The sequence below is a fragment of the Brachypodium distachyon genome, chromosome 3 (assembly GCF_000005505.3).
Source record: "Brachypodium distachyon strain Bd21 chromosome 3, Brachypodium_distachyon_v3.0, whole genome shotgun sequence".
Lineage (NCBI taxonomy): Eukaryota > Viridiplantae > Streptophyta > Magnoliopsida > Poales > Poaceae > Brachypodium > Brachypodium distachyon.
In genome coordinates, this window is record NC_016133.3 from 14,231,739 (window position 1) to 14,251,047 (window position 19,309).

Consider the following 19,309-nt stretch of genomic DNA (forward strand, 5'->3'; position numbering starts at 1 on the left):
GAGAAAGAGCCATTGACAGTAATAGACGAATAGTAGTAGGCTTAACAACAGGACTAAAAGTGTCCTCGTAGTCAAGTCCATATCGCTGCTTGCGAGACGAGCCTTGTGTCTGTCAATTGACCCGTCAGCTTGCCTCTTGATTTTAAACACCCATTTGCAATCAATGATGTTCACTCCTGACCGAGGCGGAACCAGTCGCCACATCTGATTTTTTTGAAGAGTTGTGTACTCAGCTTCCATAGCAGTGCGCCAGTGGGGAGACAAGAGGGCTGCACGAAAATCAGATGGCTCGGTAGTCAGCAGGGTAGGATCAAACAACTTGGTTGTATTCCAAGCAATGGTACCATCAGTCCGAACTCTCGGCTGTCGAATGCCACACTGCAGACGTGTGGACACGCGAGGCTGTGCTGGTGACGGCAACCGGCGATGTAGATGGTGCAGGAGACGGCAACGGATTGGCATCCGTTGCGCTGGTCGATGAGGCGGAGCCAGGCAAGTGGTCCGCCGAGCCATGCGCCGGTGACGAGGCCGGCCCAGGCGAGCTGCCAGCGCCGCGGGAGAGGCCCGGCTCTGCATGCGCCTCACGCAGATCGTCGTCGTCGACGACTGTAGCACCGCAATCAATGTGAGGAGTGGTCGGTGACTCCTCGTCAAGTAATTCAAGACGTGCTCCGCATCCTGAACCTGCACCATGATTAGCCAAAAGAAAAGGAGTACATGCAGCATCAACAAATTGGTCAGAGTGTAGGGGTGAATCATGAGAGGATGGTGTGGTGGAGGGTACCGCGGTGTGAGAAAAGGGAAACACCGTCTCATCGAACACAACATCCCAGGAGATATAGACGCGATTGGTAGGGACATGCAGACACTTGTAGCCTTTGTGAAGAGAGCTATACCCAAGGAATACACACTGTTTAGAACGAAACTGAAGCTTACGGTTATTGTATGGGTGAAGATGTGGCCAACACGCACAACCGAAGATTTTAAAGAAGGTGTAATCTGGTGTTTCACCTAGGAGACGCTCGAGAGGTGTTTGCATGTCTATAACGCGGCTAGGTAATCGGTTAATGAGAAAGCAGGCCGTGGAGAAAGCATCACTCCAAAACCGAAAAGGGACACTTGCATGAGCTAGGAGAGTAAGAACGGTCTCGACAATATGACGGTGTTTGCGTTCAGCTGTGCCGTTTTGTTGGTGTGTATGTGGACATGAGACACGATGTGAGATACTAATATCAGCAAAAAAAATATTCAATTTTAGATACTCGCCACCCCAGTCACTTTGGACATGTATAATCTTTTTGTTAAGTAAACGTTCAACATGTTGCTGAAACTGAAGGAAGACAGCAAAGACATCAGATTTATGTTTCAAAAGGTAAAGCCATGTAAAGCGATTGTATGCATCAACAAAGCTCACATAAAACTGATGACCACTGACTGAAGTCTGGGCAGGGCCCCAAACATTTGAATAAATAATCTCAAGGGGTGCAGTAGTAACACGAGTAGATAATGAAAAACGCAACTGATGACTCTTGCCTTGTTGACAAGCATCACACACTAAAGTTACAGCTTTATTAACTGACACAGAGGGAAGCTCATGATGATGTAAAATATGCTGGACAATTGGAGAGGCTGGATGTCCTAGACGCGAGTGCCACTGATCACGCGACACCTTAACGCTGCTGAAGGCTTGCTTAACAGAAGACACATCAAGATTATAGAGACCACGTCGACATCCCCCTCTAAGCAGAACCACCCTGGTGTCCCGGTCCTTAACAAGGAAATACCATGGGTGAAATTCAAAGAAAACATTATTATCATGTGTGAATCTCTTAACAGAAAGAAGATTGCGAGTAATGGATGGCACGTGATGAATGTTTTTAAGATGTAGGGGTTGTGTAGGTGTAGGAATTATGGATTGACCAATATGTGTAATGCGCATACACGTACCATTTGCAGTTTGGACAGTGTCCTTTCCATGGTATTGCTCCTTGATGTTCAGCTTGTTGAGGTTGTTGGAGAAGTGGTCCGTCGCTGCAGTGTCCGCATACCAGTATGGATCAACTGGATATGAGGGAGTAGAGGTGCCAACGTGGTAGGCAGCAGCAGCACCATCATTGAGAGCAGCGAGCTGGCGGTCCATATTACTACCGTCGTTCCCGGTCCCCAGAATTTTTTTCTGGAACCTCTTGAAGTAGCAGGATGTGACGTGGCCAATCTTGGAGCAGATTTGGCACACCGGACGAGCTCCACCGCCTCCCTGACCCTGCTGACGCGCGGGAGGAGGCGGCGCGGCAGGTCCCTTTGGGCGTGCGCCAGGAGCAGAAGTGCCCTGTTGGTACGTAGGTGCACGTCCACTGCCGTGGCGCGAAGTGTAGTTGGCGGAGTCAATATCAGCGCCGAGCTCGACGCGACGTGCCTCGACACGCTGCTCGGTGTTGAGGAGCTGCGCGTAGACATCCCGTATGGGCATAGGGTCGAACACCGACCGAGCAGAGACATGATCAGCAAGGGGATCATAGTCACTGTCGAGGCCAGTGAGTAGGAAGGCGTTGAACTCTTCTGGACGGAGCGGCTGCCCAATCGACGAGAGCACATCCGCCAGGGACTTGACCTTGTTGAAGAAGGCGGTGGCGTTGGGGTAGTCGTGCTTCTTGACCTTGGACAGCTGGGTACGGATCTGCATGACCCGCGCCGTCGACTGCGACGCGAAGCTGGCCTCCAGGGCCTCCCACGCCTCCTGCGACATCTGAATCATCATGACCATGCCGATGACGCCCTCGCTGAGGGAGGACACGATGGCCAAGAGGATCGACTGGTCCTACTGGTGCCATGCCGCATACAGCGGATTGGCAATGGTCTTGGGCTCATCTCCAGTAGCAGTAGCCGCCGGGTTTGGAAGTTCCTCCGCCGGACAGGGAAGAGAGCCGTCGACGAACCTGTACAGAAGGTTGCTCCGCAGAATCGGAACCACCTGGGTGCGCCAGTAGAGGTAATTGTCGCTGGTAAGTTGGATGGTAATCTGGCTGTGGATCACGATCGGCATCGAGGGAATTCTCGAGGCCATGGTAGCCCGCCGAGCGGAGACAAGACCGGCGCTGCCGGCAGTCACCGAACTGGAGGAAGCAGACGAAAGGCTGCTGGAGGTAGTCATGGGGTAGGCGGGAGCGAGATCAAGAGAGGCGGCGGCGGTCAGATCGATCAGAGTAGGGGTCGTGATCGAGAGCTGGCGGCGGCGGCGGACTCTATCGAGGCTCTGATACCATGATAGGAAACGTAATGTGGTAGGGTAAGGCTCGTACCATCTAGGGCCGGCCAGGTTTCATTATATATCAAGAGTTGGTACAAGAGTTGGTTAAGGGGTACAAATACAACACGTACAAATACTACATCTATATGTACCCATACTATGTTTATGAATGACAATTCCATCCTTTGCCTTTTCCATCCTTGTGCATGTTTCACGCTCGACCGTTTTCTAACTAAACTCTCTCTGTTGCCGTGGTTTATCGGATCAACGGGAACATGATTCTCGCGATGAGGCTGACTTTTGTACCGCGCGTTCTTTTTCTTCAGAAAAGCAGGATAATCCGCGGTTCGGTGGATGCAGAGATAATCACATTTGGGTAGGTTAAACACATGTTGTATGACAATACAACATTGGAAAAGGCGTGACATGTTGGGTATAACCAATTGTGGATGGCCGGGATCGTTCGGATGCGCCACAATTCATGCTTTTGATTATATTATAGCGGTTTTGTTATATCTAAATAGTCTGATATTTAGTCAGAGATAGGTTGATTTCTCAGGTGTTGGATATGATTTGTGCTTTTCAAGATCCAAAACGGATGATGACAAATGAAGGGTAAAATAAGATATAGGCACTAATCCAACGGTTCTGACGATATGTCAACTTAGATTCAAGCATTTTATTTAAAAATCAGGCAATTTAGATAGTATTACAATTGCCATTATAAACATACAGATAAGGAAATTAAACGTCGTGCTATGACACGGTCCGCAGAGCATGCTATATTCAAAGGTGTTTGGTATGTTGAATATGCGGAATTCATTCGAGCTATAGCACTGTAAAATGAACTTTGAATGTTTTTTTTTTTCAAAAAAGGAAGATGACCCGGCCAAACTTTTTTTTTTTTTAGAGATCCCCGGCCTAAAAACACAGAGATGCTGCAGCGTATCCACACATGAATGATTCCTGATACCCACCACGATCCGTATTGGACCCCCAAACTGCTGGAAACACGCCAACTTGGACCAGCCCGATCCATCCATCCATATCCAATGGACCCCTCATCCCCGACACCCTCCACGTTCGCAACGTTTTCTTTAATCAACGTGCCGCTGCTCCGACCCTTCCGGATTAATTCTCCCGTTACGCTCACGCAGACACCAACAAATTATAACAAAGTCGTCATTCATCGTCGCATTAGGCAACAAAAGAAACATCGATCAATTTTCCCAATTAAGTCTTGCGCGTTTTCTTCTTTACTCGGCGACGACGATCATGACCTCTCTACTCTACACGCGCCCGTAACATGCATGTTTCTCACTTGATTAACTCTGGTTAGTTTAACCTATTCGTTTTAACTACTAACCCGCGCTTAACCACCCACCCACTTGCATTGCATATATATACATATAATTCATGGAACAGCATAGCACGGAGCATATATACCCATAGCCCATGCGCCCTTGACCTAACTTATTAACCCAGTTGCACTTCAAGAGCTCGATCAATACAATAGCTATCGCCCACATCCACACTAAACACAAACAACCAAACAAAAAAATCACACAACACAGCTATACACACTCCATCCATTAAATCATCCTACAGGGAGCTAGAGATCACTCTCCAATTATCTCCATCTCCATGGCGTTGGCGCAGCTGCAGGCGCAGGCGCGGTTCGTCGGCGTAGCGGCGACGAACGCCGGCGTGGAGCTCGACGTCACGGAGCAGTCGCGGTGGGTGAGCCGGGTGCGGCAGCGGATGGAGGCCGGCGCCGAGGAGCTGGGCGCCGTGGCCAAGGTCTTCGACGTGCCCCGGGTGCTCCGGGCGACGCGGCCCGAGGCCTACGCGCCGCAGCACTTCGCCGTCGGGCCGTACCACTACCAGCGGCCCGAGCTCAGGGATATGGAAAGGTACAAGCTCGCCGCCGCCAAGCGGGCCGAGAAGCTCTTCGCCGGGGACAACAAGTTCGATGACCTTGTTCATAAGTTCGTCGGCATGCAAGACATGATCCGGGCTCCATACCACAGGTACGAACGACATGATCGATCGATGATCCGACCGTCCAATAATTCCTGCAGCACTCTCTGTTATAAAAAGAGAGATTATTGGAATTAGTAACTCAAGTGAAGGTCTTTAATTTTTGCCTCTATTGAGAGTTATATCCTGATGGTAGTTGAGAGAAGGCTGCAGAGACATGAGGCCAGCAATTTGACATTGTTAGCTGGCCGTCTCACAACTCACAGGCAGCTAGCTGGTGTTCTGTAGCTTTCACGCAATAGTTATCTTAACATTAGATTCCGTAATACAACGCTATCCAGCAATGATAAGCACATATTATAACAGAGAACTAATTATGTTACATGCACAGGCCCCCTTAAACAAAAATCAATGAAATTTACCACGTGAAACGGACCGTAGATATATATATAAAGTATTTCGGAGAAAGGCCAAAAGGTGCGCGCACGTCGTGTTGCTATCATGACTTCAGAATTTACAACTTTACAAGTAGGATCATCAACATATATGAAACCTCAAGAATCAAACAACAAAAGCATTTCAACAACGAATGAACCTACTAATTAATTAATGCTTCCTCTCTCGTGCCAAATATATATATCCTCCATGCAAATTTCAAATTTGTTGCAATAACCGTTATGCGTTAATTCTCCTCCGCGATGGTGTTTGCTATGCAGGTTCCTTGAGCTGAACGAGCAGATGCTGGCATGGATGATGGCCATCGACACGTGCTTCCTCCTCGACTTCCTCGAGAGCTACCACGTCGACTCCGCCACCGACATGGTCTCCTCGGCGACAAGCTGGATCAACGCCGTCGTCCGCGACGCCATGATGCTGGAGAATCAGATCCCGCTCTTCCTCTTCGCCGGCGCGCTCCAGCTCCGTCACTATGCCTCCGAACAGGCCGCCGCCGATGCCATGCGCGGCGTCTTCGACCGCTTCATCAAGGAGGTCTGCCCCATCAAGACCGCCGCGCTCGCCATCGCCGGCGACATCTCGAAACACGCTCACCTGCTCGAGCTCCTCTACCACTTCCTGGTCCCCGAGTCGGACGTCTTCACCGCCGAGGACCGGGAACTCCCGCCATTGGTGCCCGAGGAGATCTGCATCGACATGCTGGAGCAGCAGGTCCCGGACTACGACAAGGTGAAGCAGGCGTGCTTCCAGGTGTCCAGCCTCGACGTGGCGCCCATACGGTTCATCAAGAAGAACCTCGTCTCCAAGCCCATGTCAGTGGCGTCTAGCCTGCCGGGCAAGATCATGCGCAAGGTGCCGCTCCTCTCGGCAATGGCGCCGCTCGTCGGGAAACTCATGTCCTCCACGGACGTGGAATCGCGGCTCAAGGGCGTGAACCTCAACAGCATCATCAACTCGCCGCTAATGCATGAGATCATGATACCATCGGTCACTCAACTCGCCGCCTGCGGAGTGCGGTTCGCGCCGGCGCTGGAAGGGATGGCTGGGATCTCCTTCGACGCGGTCACGGCAACACTGACACTCCCCATCCTGCATCTCGACGGCAACACAGAGGTGATCCTCCGGAACCTTGTGGCCTACGAGACCGCCGCTGTGCGTGGCCCGTTGGTGATGGCGCGGTACACGGAGCTGATGAACGGCATCATCGACACGGCCAAGGACGTGAAGATCCTGAGGGAGGCCGAGATCATCGTGAACGGGATGAAGAGCGACAAGGAGGCCGCGGACATGTGGAACGGGATGTGCAGGGCGATAAGGCCGAGCAAGGTGCCGATGCTGGACGGCGTGATCCGAGGGGTGAACGCGCACCGGAACGCCAAGGCTGCGGTGAGGGCGAGGAAGTTGCTGAAGAAGTATGTCTTTAGGTCGTGGAGGATCCTCACGCTTCTGGCCGCCGTCGTGCTGCTGCTCATGACGGCGATGCAGACGTTCTGTACTGTGTATGACTGCAAGCGATTGTTCGGTGGCGTGCTCGGGTTGCCGGAGCTCACTACCGGACCCGGAGGAGGACGGTAGTAGCTCCATGGATCGATCTGTTTCTGTTGCATGGTTAATTGGTTAAATTCATACGGCTAAATCGCTTTGGTGTAGAGCCAGTAGTCCATATCTGTGCTTTCTTGCATTGAGACTGCGCATGTCGATATCTGTACTTATCATAGTCATGTGGTGTTGTGTGATGGAGTTGCGTTTTCACTTACTACTAATTCTTTTTTTTTGCGGTAACACTTACTACTAATTCTGCACTGTACTTTGCTATGTACCAGTACTTATCGCATCAATCAATAGTCTAATTGTCTCATCATGATGACAAAAAGTGGAGCCGCACAACAACAAGATCGATGATGAAGTCACGACGGACATCTTGCAACCTATCAACTGGAAATGCAGAGACCCAATAACTGTCACCCTCATCCACTTACTGACAGCAGAGCATCTTAAGAGTACACCATTCAGAGATCATTTGATTGAAAATAGTAAACCAAGTGTGTTTTTTTTCAGTTTCAAGATATGCAGTACAGCCGTTGCACGCTTGTGTCAGTAAGCAAGAGCGAACAAAATTTGGCCGGTTGTGATTTCCAAGAGAAGGAAATGGCTCCACTCATGCAGTTATGTGTACCTACCTGTACTTGCTGTTCCAAAATGTAAACTGACAGTGTATGCCAAGAACAGGTTAACGATGATTGCAATTCATTTGTATGCAGTGATCGCTTCCTGTTTGCAGAAACAACAATTCGACAGGAACATGAGCAGATACATAGCAAAATTGCAGACACTGGTTTCAGATTGAGATGGTGTCTCAACTGTAAAGATTGGACAGACACTGTAATGCAGTTTTTCTCTGCAGCAGATAAACATAGCTGAAGATTCTGATGGCAAACACACGCAGCCAAGGGCAAGTCATAAGACTAAACTGAGATTAATATAGCATCCGATCGGATCACACGACACCGTCTCACGCACACACGCAGAAGCATCGATCCAAACGAACAGAGGACCGAAGAAATCAGGAAACTACAGATGTGGTGCCGGACTGGTACGAGCAGCAAACAGTAGTAGTGGTACCACGAGGAGTGGTAGGCAGGTGGGGAAGAGGAAGCAGCAGACGGGATGACCGGCGACGGACGCCCTCTGGAGTCTAGACGCGGCCCTCCCAGAGGCAGGGCTGGTCGTCGGGGCAGAGCGCGGCCGGCGGCGGGGCGAGGCCGAGCGCTGCGGCGCGGCGCCAGCGCTGGGCGCGGGTGAGGCCGAGGCAGGGCCCGTAGCGCATGTCCATGTCGAACTCGCAGGCCGCCCTCTCCCGGCGCTCCTCCTCCGCCTCCTTCCTCGCGTCAGCGACGTCGCAGTGATCTGCCCCAACAAAAGAGAAGAAAAAACAGATCGGTCTATGGATCAGATTCAGTCCGGCGATGGCGTGTGAGTCGATCTGTTTAAGATTGGGTGGGGATTGGGACGGGAGGCGCCTAGTTACCTGGGGTCAGATGGAGAAGAGCCGCAGCCGGTGTCTTCTGGTGGTTGCCCGCCGCCTTCTTGGAGACGCCGCCGGTGGGCTTGATGGCCGCCGCCGCGCCGGAGTGGGCCTTCTGCTGCCGGAAGAAGGACTTGACGTCGCCGTCGCTGCTCCTCATGGCGCTCTCACCGGTGGCTTTGATGATCTCTCTGACACTGGGGAGGCGGAGATGGGCTGCGGTGGAGGATTGGGGGAGGAGAGGAATGGGTTGGGGGGGTTGGGGTTTATATGGTGGTGGTGCTGCTGCTGCTGCTGCGGCGGCGGCGGCCGTTGTGGTGGCGGCGATTCGAATTTTTGAATTTTGAAATGGGGCCGCCTCTGGACTGGGCTTGCTGGTGGTTGAACGGACGGACGGGATGTGTTGGGGGGAAGGCCCATCCGACCGTCCGCACGTCACGTGGTCGTCTGAATGGAAACGCGTGATGGACGTCTGAAAGGGAGCCAGGACCGGGCGCACGCGTGGGGGATTTCACCGGGCGGGTGAGAGGGCGAGACGGGTCGGGGAACAGGGCAAGCGCGACGTCGCCGCACGGGGACTGTCGGACGCGGAGCCGCGCCTTGATCGTGTCTGGGCTGGAGACGGTCTACAGGTCGCTTTGATGATCGTGTCTTGATCTGTTTCTGGATCTGATCGCACATACATGTTGCCGCCTCCTCCTCCTGATGCTGTGCGAAGACAACAACAAGAATGGCTTTCTTTGGCTTTCTATGACTGTTTTAGAGCTAAAGATCAGCTTGAAGCTAGCTCGGTAGTCGCAGCCAACCTCGGCACTGCATGCAGCGTTAGGTCAAAATTTGAACTTAAACTATCGTAAATACAGCACGCCCTGCTACTTTTGCCAAAACTGAGAAAAACTGTGATCTTTAGAAACAACAATATTATTTATCCTAATACCACGGTTTAAAAAACAGTTTGTATCATGTTGTAGTAAAATAAAACCTTTATATGGATCCGGCCGTGAATCATACGTGGCAACGGCCAAGTTAACATTTCCCTATAAGGGTCAAGATGCCTACGTGGCAACAAATAAGACTAGTTAACAAATCAAACCTCTCATGCCTTGGTCAAAGGGAGAAAAGAGCTTGAGTAAGAGGCAACAAAAGTGTTGGGATGGGGCTTTAGTTCATGATGGACCATGAACCAACCCCCACTTTTTCCACTTGGTGCACACAAAAGTTATGGACCAAGAAGCTACTTTTATCATTTTGCCTTCACTATTCTCTTTCCCTCAAGGGTAGCTATGGTCTTTTGTCATGGATCCCTAGCCTATAAATACCCCTCATGGAGGCATGTACCATTCACTCTCACTTAAATAAACTCAGGGGAGGGCTAGAGAGCCTATTTGAGAGGAGCTCTAGTTTCGGGATTTCGGGAAGGCTCGTTCGGCCCGAGCCCGAAGGAGAGGGAATCAGGTTAGAGTCCTAAGGGTATCTCGACCTCGCTACTTGGAAAGCCTCGCTCGGCCCAAATACGAGGCGGCCCCTTTCAACCTCTCCCTAAGTGATCCGGAGAGCCTTGATCGACCCGAAACACTTTGGCTAACGATTTCCTCGAAGCCTCTCTTAACATAGGACTAGGTCACACCAGCAGAGTCGACCGAACCTATTCAAAAAATATCGATGTGTCAACTTGTACAAGTGTGCGGCGACCTTCGCTATAAGACCGGCGTACACACTCTGCTTTTATACTCGCACTCGTGCCATCGTCCATTGACACCTCCTACTCTAATTGTTGTCGAGAACAACAAAATATCCAAACATAGCCTAAATGGAGTAATTGGTGGCATGGCTCGCTAAGATAGGGGATGGAAAATGGAGTTCACTACTAGTCCGTATTTTATTTATGAAATTATTTGTTTTGACATTTTTTATGATTTTATGAAATTAGAGCCATAAATCTCTATGCAGTACACACCTTTGTTACTACCATTAAGAGCAGGGGCGGAGCTGGAGAAACCAAGATGGGGTTCTTATAGTCATGGGGTTCAGGTGTAGTATTGGCTCTTAATTCTATTGAATTTTCCATTGTTTATTGGGTTCATTTTGAACCCAATGCTAACACTGCAGCTCCGCCAATGATTAAGAGGGTGGGAGCTTTGTTGCTAACCTCTTGAGGTTAGAAGAATTGGTCGAGTGGTTGGTGTATTGCACCTCCACAGAACCACGAGCTTCTTGGTCTCACCTCCGCCACTGCCACGCGTAGGAGAAAGAGGATCATGCTGGACATGCTAAAAAAGAGTTCACGTGAAGGCTTTAAGGACGGTTTTCGGAGCCACGACCCATCTAAGTTGGACTATTTGGCGGGGACGAACCCACGTTATGGCCCATGGGGACATCTGTCCCCACTTAATTATTTTGGCTGATCCATTGAAAGTATAGTGTTGTCGTTCTTTCACTGGGACCAAATTACAAGTTCTTACCAGTTTCTTACAGCTAGATCAAAAGAGAATGATTTTTGGTGCACAAATTCAAATGCCTCTAAACCGAAACAGAGCACCGATTCACACAAGCAAGTTTGGCAATGGGTCAGAGTTTCTGAAACTTAAGATGAGAAAGAGAAAATATTTTTTTGGGTGATTTTGTTTACGAGAACAGCAAAACTAAAAGCAAGATTTAACACAGATCCCAAGCAAACATCTAAGTATTGGATAGGAGAAAAGTAACTAGAATGGGACAGATTATAAGCACTAGTTAAACTCTGAAATCTAGTGAACAGTAACTGAATTTTTTTTGTTTTTTTCTCAGGCAAAAAGATCACAGCACAAAGCAAAGGATCCACTGATTTCTAATGCAAAACAAACTGAATACTCGACAACAAGATTAACTAACTACAAAAGATTGGGTGGATCTCAGATTTTTGCAAATAAAAACACTAACAGTAGATAGACTAATTAGTTCTACTACTTTGAACCGTTAATAGAGTGAGATTACAGCAACAAGCAAGAATTGGGTAGAGATGTAGACTTCATCACCAAGCACATGAACAAAGGAAGGGACAGATTATTGCAGCTAATCGACAGAATAAGCTTGTTGTAGTGGAAGCAGAGGTTGAAGAATGGGGCAGAGTTGTTGTCGCGCCGTAGAGCTTCAGCAAAGATCGGGGGCGAGGTTGCAGATCAGCGGTGCTGCCTCTTCATCCTCCCTTCTCCTCTCGCCTCGACGTATTCTTCGGTCTCCGGCCCTCTCTCCCCCCGTGATGGCCTTCGGTGTCACACCCGTGTGTGTTTAGGGAGCAGGTGAGATTTCTGCACCTCCGTCCTCAAACTTCTGTATTTTCTTCTCAAGTCGATCCCTGGCTGATATGACTTTCTTTTGTTTTGCTCCCTCTCTTCTCTGTAATTGTCACCAGCAGGACCAAGAGCAGCTATAAAACTTGGCGATGAAGCACACGTAAGCCTTGGAGAAGAAATATGGTGCCTTATCGCACCCATCCTGCAAATGTGAGCCCCGGGCTGTAAAGTAGCTCATACAATGTATTTGCAAGTACTTGTACTCTCTAATTGAGAAATCTAATCAATAAAGCTTGATTTTTATGCCAAATAAACTCCAAAGTATGCTCTCAAATGCTATAAACATGATCGTCATCATTGGCCCATGTTACAAGTGAAATGCCCCTACTCAACCCACTTATCCAATTTTTGCCCCCTCTCAATTGTTTTTCTGGGTCCGCCCATGCTACTTGGGACACAACGAGAAGGTGTTGAGAAACGCCTATTCGCAAGATCCGTACGACTTAAATGCAATATCGATAGCTTCAAATCGATGTGGTGACTCAAACGTAGCTCCACTTTACTATCTCTCACTTGCCAATTTCGTCGGGATCGAGAGTTGCTAATTTGGTAAGTGCGAGCGTAGTGTTCTTGTGTGTTCTTGTCGTGCCGGAGGAAGAAGATGAACGAGAGCTGAGTTGGGCTGGGCTAAATGGGCCCGGTGTAGAGATTCGGTTTTACGATTACGTATTTGAGATGTATTCGGGATCTGGTCCACGTGTGTCGAATTGAAACCGAAAAACACTGGTTCGGTAGACCGAATACGTGTTTTTTCGAGTCAGATTTTTCGGTAACCGATAGAGTTGCTCTGACGACTTACTCTTACTGTAACCTCCTCTTTCTCTCGCTCCTATGCTTACATGCCACACCTGTCTTTGCCATGCCCACGGCGAATCCTCCGACGTAACGACGGTGACGTTTGCGGTTACTGACACGTGAGGCCCACACGCCCGTGACCGGTCCATGTCTGCCCACGATGGAAGCAGAGGAAGCCTGACAAGTAGGTCCCACGTAGGAGGAGGGGATAGGAGAAAGGGACGAAACCGGGCTTGCTGCGGAGAGCCGTGCGTGGGCTTTTGTTCTGCAGCATCGAATGGCCCGGAGAACTCTGCGCCTGCTGGGTGGGACCGTGGGAAAACTATGAAAAAAAACCATAAAAGGTGGGACCGCGACGTGTGGAGGCAACGATCTTTTCTTTTTGTTGCCAGGTGGCCAAGCAAGGGCGTAGGATCTGGTGGTCGTGGCGCGCGCTTGGCCGAGGCAAGCAGCCGAGAATATCTCCCCCCGCCAATGGCCTCCCGCCCTCACTCACCCTATCCTCTCCCCCCCTTCCCCCTCCGGCCCAGCAGCTTCTCTCCAGTCTCCACTGCGCGCGGTAACACGGTGAATCCAGCGCGCCGTCTGCCGGCTCCACCGGCAGCTCGCAGCACGCCCAGCTAGTCTAATGCCAGTAACTAACCGCGCTCCGGCCGGCCTCTGTCTTTCTCTCTTCTCTCTCGGCTCGGCGTGTGGTGTCCATAGACCGTAGAGCTTCTAGTTAGTTCGTACTACTGGACTACTGGTACTTGGGCTAGGCCGTCGTCTTCTTCCTCCTCTTCGACCCCGCCGCGTCCCGCTTCTTCTTCAGCGGCGCCGAGCATGACGGCGACGCCGGCGGTGATCGGGCTGAGCGCCGGCAACCGCCTGCTGGGCACGTCCTTCGGGCCGCCCTCAGGCGACCTGCTCTGCGACAAGGTGAGCAGCCACTACCTGGCGGGAGGGGACGGCTCCTCTTCTTCCTCCTCCTCTGCGTCTTCCTCGTCGCTGCAGTTCGGGGCCCCGGCCGCGTCCAAGCTCACCGTGGCCGCGCACAGGCTCAAGCTCTCCCCGCACGGCCGCGCCCAGGTCATGCGCGCGCTCCGCCAGAGCGCGCCCGCCGCCGTCCTCGCGCTCGCCCCGCCCCCGCATCCCTCTCCCCCGCCGCCGGCGCCCGCCGCCGCCGAGGGCGAGCTCTCGCTCGAGGCCACGGCCATCGTGCTGCTGCAGCGCTCCATGCTCGAGAAGCAGTGGCACCTCCCCTTCGAGGACGAAGACGAAGACGAAGAAGACGATGACGCCATCGGCAGCGGCGCTGACGCCATCGGTTCGGCGGCTGTCGTCGTGGCGCGCTCCGGGGTGTCGGCGCGGGAGAGGCGGATGAGCGGCCGGAGGCGCGGGCGGTCGAGCTCCTCCAAGGCCAAGAGCGGCGGCGGCGGCGGCGCGCAGCTGGGCGGCGTCAGCCCCTCCTTGCTGATGCAGAGCAGGAACAGGATCTACCTCCGGGGCTCCGTCAGCAAGGAGCTGCTCACGCACAAGCAGGTCGTCCAACTCTCCAAGAAGATCAAGGACGGCATCTGGCTCCAACAGCAACGATCAAAGTAACAGCAAATCCAGCTGCCTCTGTCCCAAAATTCAGTGATCAAATTCAAATTCAGCAGCACACTTCTCTGAACTTCTGAAGTGAACTCAAACAACCTGCTACGTGCATTGCTGCTCTGCATTTTGTGCTGACCTCTGAAACGTTGGTGAATTGGTTCAGGCTGAAGGAGAAACTGGGGAACGAGCCGTCGTACAAGCAGATGGCGCAGTCGCTGCGGATATCGACGCCGGAGCTGCGGTCGAGGATGCGGGACTCGTTCCTCGCCAGGGAGGTGCTGACCATGAGCAACCTCCGTCTGGTCATATCCATCGCCCAGAAGTATGATAAGCTGGGGGTCGAGCTGCCCGACCTGATTCAGGTATATAATGGCATCCATCCTGCTCATTCGCATTATCTGTTTGTTTTTTCAGTAGGACAAGTAGTGTGCTTGAAAAACTTTATAGCGTGCTAATATGTTCTGCAATTTGATGGATGGTGTAGGGTGGACTGATAGGGCTGCTTCGTGGGATCGAAAAGTTCGATGCGTCGAGGGGATTTAGAATTTCCACTTATGTGTACTGGTGGATTCGACAGGTGAGAGTTCTTTGGTGATCTCATCGGTACTAACCATTTTTTAAATAGAGGACCATTAGTACTAATGATGGAATAGATCAAATGAAAGTCTGAAACTTGATAAATTCTTTGTTCAGTCACTAATTTAATTCTCTTGTTAACAGGGTGTTTCAAGAGCATTGGCTGACAACTCAAAAACATTCAGGCTCCCTACTTATCTGCATGAGAGGCTGATTGCGATTCGGGGTGCAAAATACGCGTTAGAGGATCAAGGAATTTCTCCAACAACAGAAGTAAGGCGGACTGGGCTCATGTTTTTTTTTGCTGGTTATCAGTTGATATTTGGATAACATTCTCTGATGGTTTGATGTAACCTTTTGTGATGGCCCTCAGAACATCGCAGAGTCGCTCAATATATCGGAAAAGAAAGTACACAATGCCACAGATGTAATTACATCATTATTTATCTGGTCAAATTTCTTTGTTTTAAATTTTGATAGTTTCTGCAATTCTCAGAAGCAAATTTTTTTCTGTCTGCAAAAATGCAGGCTGTCAACAAAGTTCTTTCATTGGATCGACAGGCATTCCCCTCCTTAAATGGCCTACCTGGAGATACACTCCATAGCGTAAGCTGTCATTTGGCCGCACAATTAATAGTACTCACTTTTTAAATTTATGAAATATTCCTTGAAATTAACTTTGGTTTCCCATTTTATCAGTATATAGAGGATCAAAATGTTGCCAACGATCCATGGCATGGATTCGAGCAGTGGTATCTTAAGGTACACATAATCTTGTTCATTTGGAACAGAATTGACTTACTAGCCTATGTTCCTTCTTCTGGCTGCACGCTGTATTGTTTTTTAGTTCTTTTTTTTTTTGGAAACGATGATTATACTTTTAATTCATGGTTGTAGGAAACAAACTTCCCACCATTATCAGTCATGCTTTACAGCTCTGCCTCATGCCCTTACAAAATTTGTCAAATGTGTTTTAAGCTTAAACTTTCTGCTGATACCAGGAGGAAGTCAACAAGCTTCTAAACTCAACTCTCACCGAGCGCGAAAGGGACATTATTCGGCTGTACCACGGCATAGGAAAACAGTGCCATACATGGGAGGATATTAGCAGACAGTAAGTACTTCTTCTTGGACCAAATAAGATATTTTCTGAAGCTATGTCTTGTAGTTGTCAAACTTACTCAACAAGCAAAGCAGATCATCAACACGGCATGAAAATTTGCTAATTCTTTTTTCTTTGCCAAGGCTATTCCTATTGAATTTTCTGTTTCACAATCAAGTCTATTTGCTCACCTGAAACTGTTCTGCAATTTGCTATATTCAGTCTGTTCATTGACATGTCCATTACTGAGGGCAAGCCATTTCTTTCTGGGAAAAATTCCTGTCACACGACGTTCAAAATTCTAACCCTGGCATTTGAAACATCCACCAGGTTTGGGTTGTCTAGGGAGAGGGTGCGGCAAGTAGGGCTCATCGCGATGCAGAAGCTGAAGCACGCCGCGAGGAGGAAAAAACTGGACGCGTTGCTCGAGGACTACTGATCCGAGGTGTTTGTTTTTCGTTGAGATGGATCAAATCCACACACTCAGTGGTTGTATATACTCGGAAAGAAAGGGAGTGGGGTTTACATAGGGTACATTGGAAAGGCATTTTACTGCCACTCACCTGCAGATAATCATACTTGTACATTCTGTGACAATAGGCATGCTCAGATAATCAAAGTGTCTATCTATGCCTGTGTTTTTCTTGGAAGCTGTACGGGTATTCTTTATTGGCATGTAATGTGTCATTTAGCTTGATCAAATAGAGCAACAACTATGTCCTGAGTCTCATTTTTGTTGGCATGTACTGTGTGCTAAATCTTTTTTTCCTTCTGTTGAAGTATGCTGTCTGAATGACGAAAAGGGAGCAGACGGAGTCTTGTTCTTTTCCTTTTGACATCTGAAAGATGTTAATTGTTATCAATACTGACAGTAACTCTAAGAGTAGGCAACTTTGGTGTTTGAGGTAACGTTGCCTTCTATGCGGGGAAAGCTCTTCCCACCACCATGGGCGTGTCTCCCCATGTATCCCTACCCTTTCATTGCATCAAGATTGGTGATACAATGTTGCAGCTTAGACCCCTCATCTTTTATCTTTTTTTTCAACACTTAATGCTGCCGCGATTGAGAGCTGGCGATGCTGCGAGTGGCAGCCAGCGAGGCTGAGACCAGTGGACAAGAATACTGCGACCGGCGGCCGCCGGGATCCAGAGAAGAGGAACATCGTGGTTGGGTTGCCGATGCTGCGAGAGGTGGCCACCGATGCTGCTACCGGCGGCCAGCCGGATCTCGCTGGTGATGCTTCGAGCGGCGGCCACGTATGCTACCATCGAATGCCAACAATGCTGCAACTAGCTGCCACAGATGTCGCGAGCGGCGGGAGGAGGCATGGCTGGCCGGATCTCGCCGGATCCGGGGGAGTGGAACGTGGTGGTCAGGCTGACGATGCTGCAACCAGCGGCCACAGATGCTGCGACTGGAGGCCAGCGATGCTACACTGGCTGCCACGAATGCGGCGAGCGGCGGAAGGCGGCGCGGCCGGTGAGATCTCGCTGGATCCGGGGAAGAGGAATGCTGTGGGGCATGCGATGCTGCGACCGGATGCTGGCGATGCTTCGACCGGAGATCTGGGTTTAGAGAGATGAGGGGGAAAGATAAGGAGAGATAGAGGAGTGTGTGAGGGTTGTGGAGAGGAATATCATAGTACCGGAGGATGTAAATGCAACATGTGTGGTGTAAGATGTAGAGGAGACCATACGATGGAAGGTGGACGGCTAAGATACATGGGGCATGGGGGACACGCCCGTGGTGGTGGAAAACAATGCTCATACGATGACAATTTTTGCTCTCGTGTTAGCAACTTTGGCTTAAATATAACCACATTAAGTTTCTGTGGTGGCAACATTGACTCATTTGCTTTGGCAACGTCTTCGATGTTGTGATATTTTTGGCCCTTTTGAAAATGTTGGTGTTTGTAGTGATAATTTTGGCTCACATATTGACAACTTTGTCTTTTGCTATCAACTTTGGCACACCTGCTAGCAATTTTGAAAATTTGTGCAACTTTGGCTCTTCGCAGATGGGAAACCAAAACTCCCCCCTCCCCCATGACCCCTCCTCCCCTTGCCCACCGAGCATGTCATTATTGTGAAACATCAACGTAGTAGGTAGTATTCATGACATGTCCATAGTAAAGTTGCATCATTGTTCGACAAGTAACAATATGTATCAGGAGAATTGTATGTGTTGAAATGTTGGTACATAAACAGAAAACAACATAGTGGCAACAACAAGCAATTATTAGCATAAACTTACTTTCTTTGAACATGAAGTTCCTTTTCAGAAAATATCATTGAAACACACTCATATGTGGTATAGTTCTTTAGGAATCATTGCAAGAAATCCAATGGTGAAATCGGTCCTAGTTTTGACACTCAGTTTTAAAGTTGCAACATTTAAATTTTTTGCGTAAAAATGTCAAAGGTTTCACATCCTCATGTAGCCGGCATGACTTGCCCTTATATGGAGGTGTTTCTTTCCACGTGCATGATCCCCCCAAGCCCTTTCCTTATCTCTTCCTTTTCCTGTCCGTGTGCATATATGCTGCAGACGGGATCATGATTACCTTGTTTGTCTGCTACGGCACGCTATGGACCACACTAACATTTTGTGTGCCCATGCGGTTCGCACAGAGGCAGGGGGCCCGGGCTAGACCAATCAGACGACTGTCTTATAGCATCTGCAACGGACAACCTGTAGCTATATTTGGGGGTTTCGGTAAACAAAAAACCCCCATCGCCAACAGAGTTCCTCTCTCATCCCCAATCCTAGACGCTCCCCAACTCGATCCTAGGAGTCCTCATATCTCCAATAGAGTCTCCATCGGAGTTCAAGGTCTGCGACGGGAGAAGAATTGGTGCCACCGGTGCACCACACAAGGAATGGAACTGACGTTGCAAAGCAAGGTATGATCCAGATCCCTCCCTAGATCTACCGCAACTACACGAGGAATAGGATCCGTTGGGTGCCGTGTCGAGACAGGAGGTGGGCGGGCTTGGTTTGCGGCAGGGGAACTTGGTGCAGTGGATCTAGTGTGGTAGAAAAGGAGCAAATTATGGAGAAGAGAGATGGATCGGGAAGAAATAGGGGTAGGCGTCAAGAGGGGAGAATCGATATTGGAGTTGATAGGAGAGATAAATCGAAAAGAGAAATAGGCAGTGCGGATTGACTCGGGGTGGAGTGCGATTTCTTGTTGTTATTGACCATGTTCTTGATTTTG

At 49.8% G+C, this 19,309-nt stretch overlaps 3 protein-coding genes across 3 annotated transcripts; 2 read left to right on the top strand and 1 right to left on the bottom strand.

Annotated features, from left to right (window-relative positions):
- The first annotated feature begins 4,657 nt into the window (after positions 1–4,657).
- LOC100827288 (putative UPF0481 protein At3g02645) lies at positions 4,658–7,439 on the top strand. The gene is made up of 2 exons (XM_003573385.3): positions 4,658–5,277; positions 5,944–7,439. The coding sequence occupies exons 1-2, from the start codon at positions 4,892–4,894 to the stop codon at positions 7,256–7,258; spliced, it is 1,701 nt and encodes a 566-aa protein (XP_003573433.1). The 5' UTR covers positions 4,658–4,891; the 3' UTR covers positions 7,259–7,439.
- Positions 7,440–8,019: 580 nt separating this feature from the next.
- LOC100827592 (DNA polymerase delta subunit 4) lies at positions 8,020–9,008 on the bottom strand. The gene is made up of 2 exons (XM_003573386.4): positions 8,712–9,008; positions 8,020–8,590 (listed from the first exon to the last, which is right to left on the bottom strand). The coding sequence occupies exons 1-2, from the start codon at positions 8,866–8,868 to the stop codon at positions 8,379–8,381; spliced, it is 369 nt and encodes a 122-aa protein (XP_003573434.1). The 5' UTR covers positions 8,869–9,008; the 3' UTR covers positions 8,020–8,378.
- Positions 9,009–13,306: 4,298 nt separating this feature from the next.
- On the top strand, positions 13,307–16,833 carry LOC100827900 (RNA polymerase sigma factor sigA). Its single transcript, XM_003573387.4, has 9 exons — positions 13,307–14,415; positions 14,577–14,775; positions 14,898–14,990; positions 15,134–15,262; positions 15,363–15,416; positions 15,518–15,595; positions 15,689–15,751; positions 15,991–16,103; positions 16,422–16,833. The coding sequence occupies exons 1-9, from the start codon at positions 13,658–13,660 to the stop codon at positions 16,528–16,530; spliced, it is 1,596 nt and encodes a 531-aa protein (XP_003573435.1). The 5' UTR covers positions 13,307–13,657; the 3' UTR covers positions 16,531–16,833.
- Positions 16,834–19,309: the final 2,476 nt, after the last annotated feature.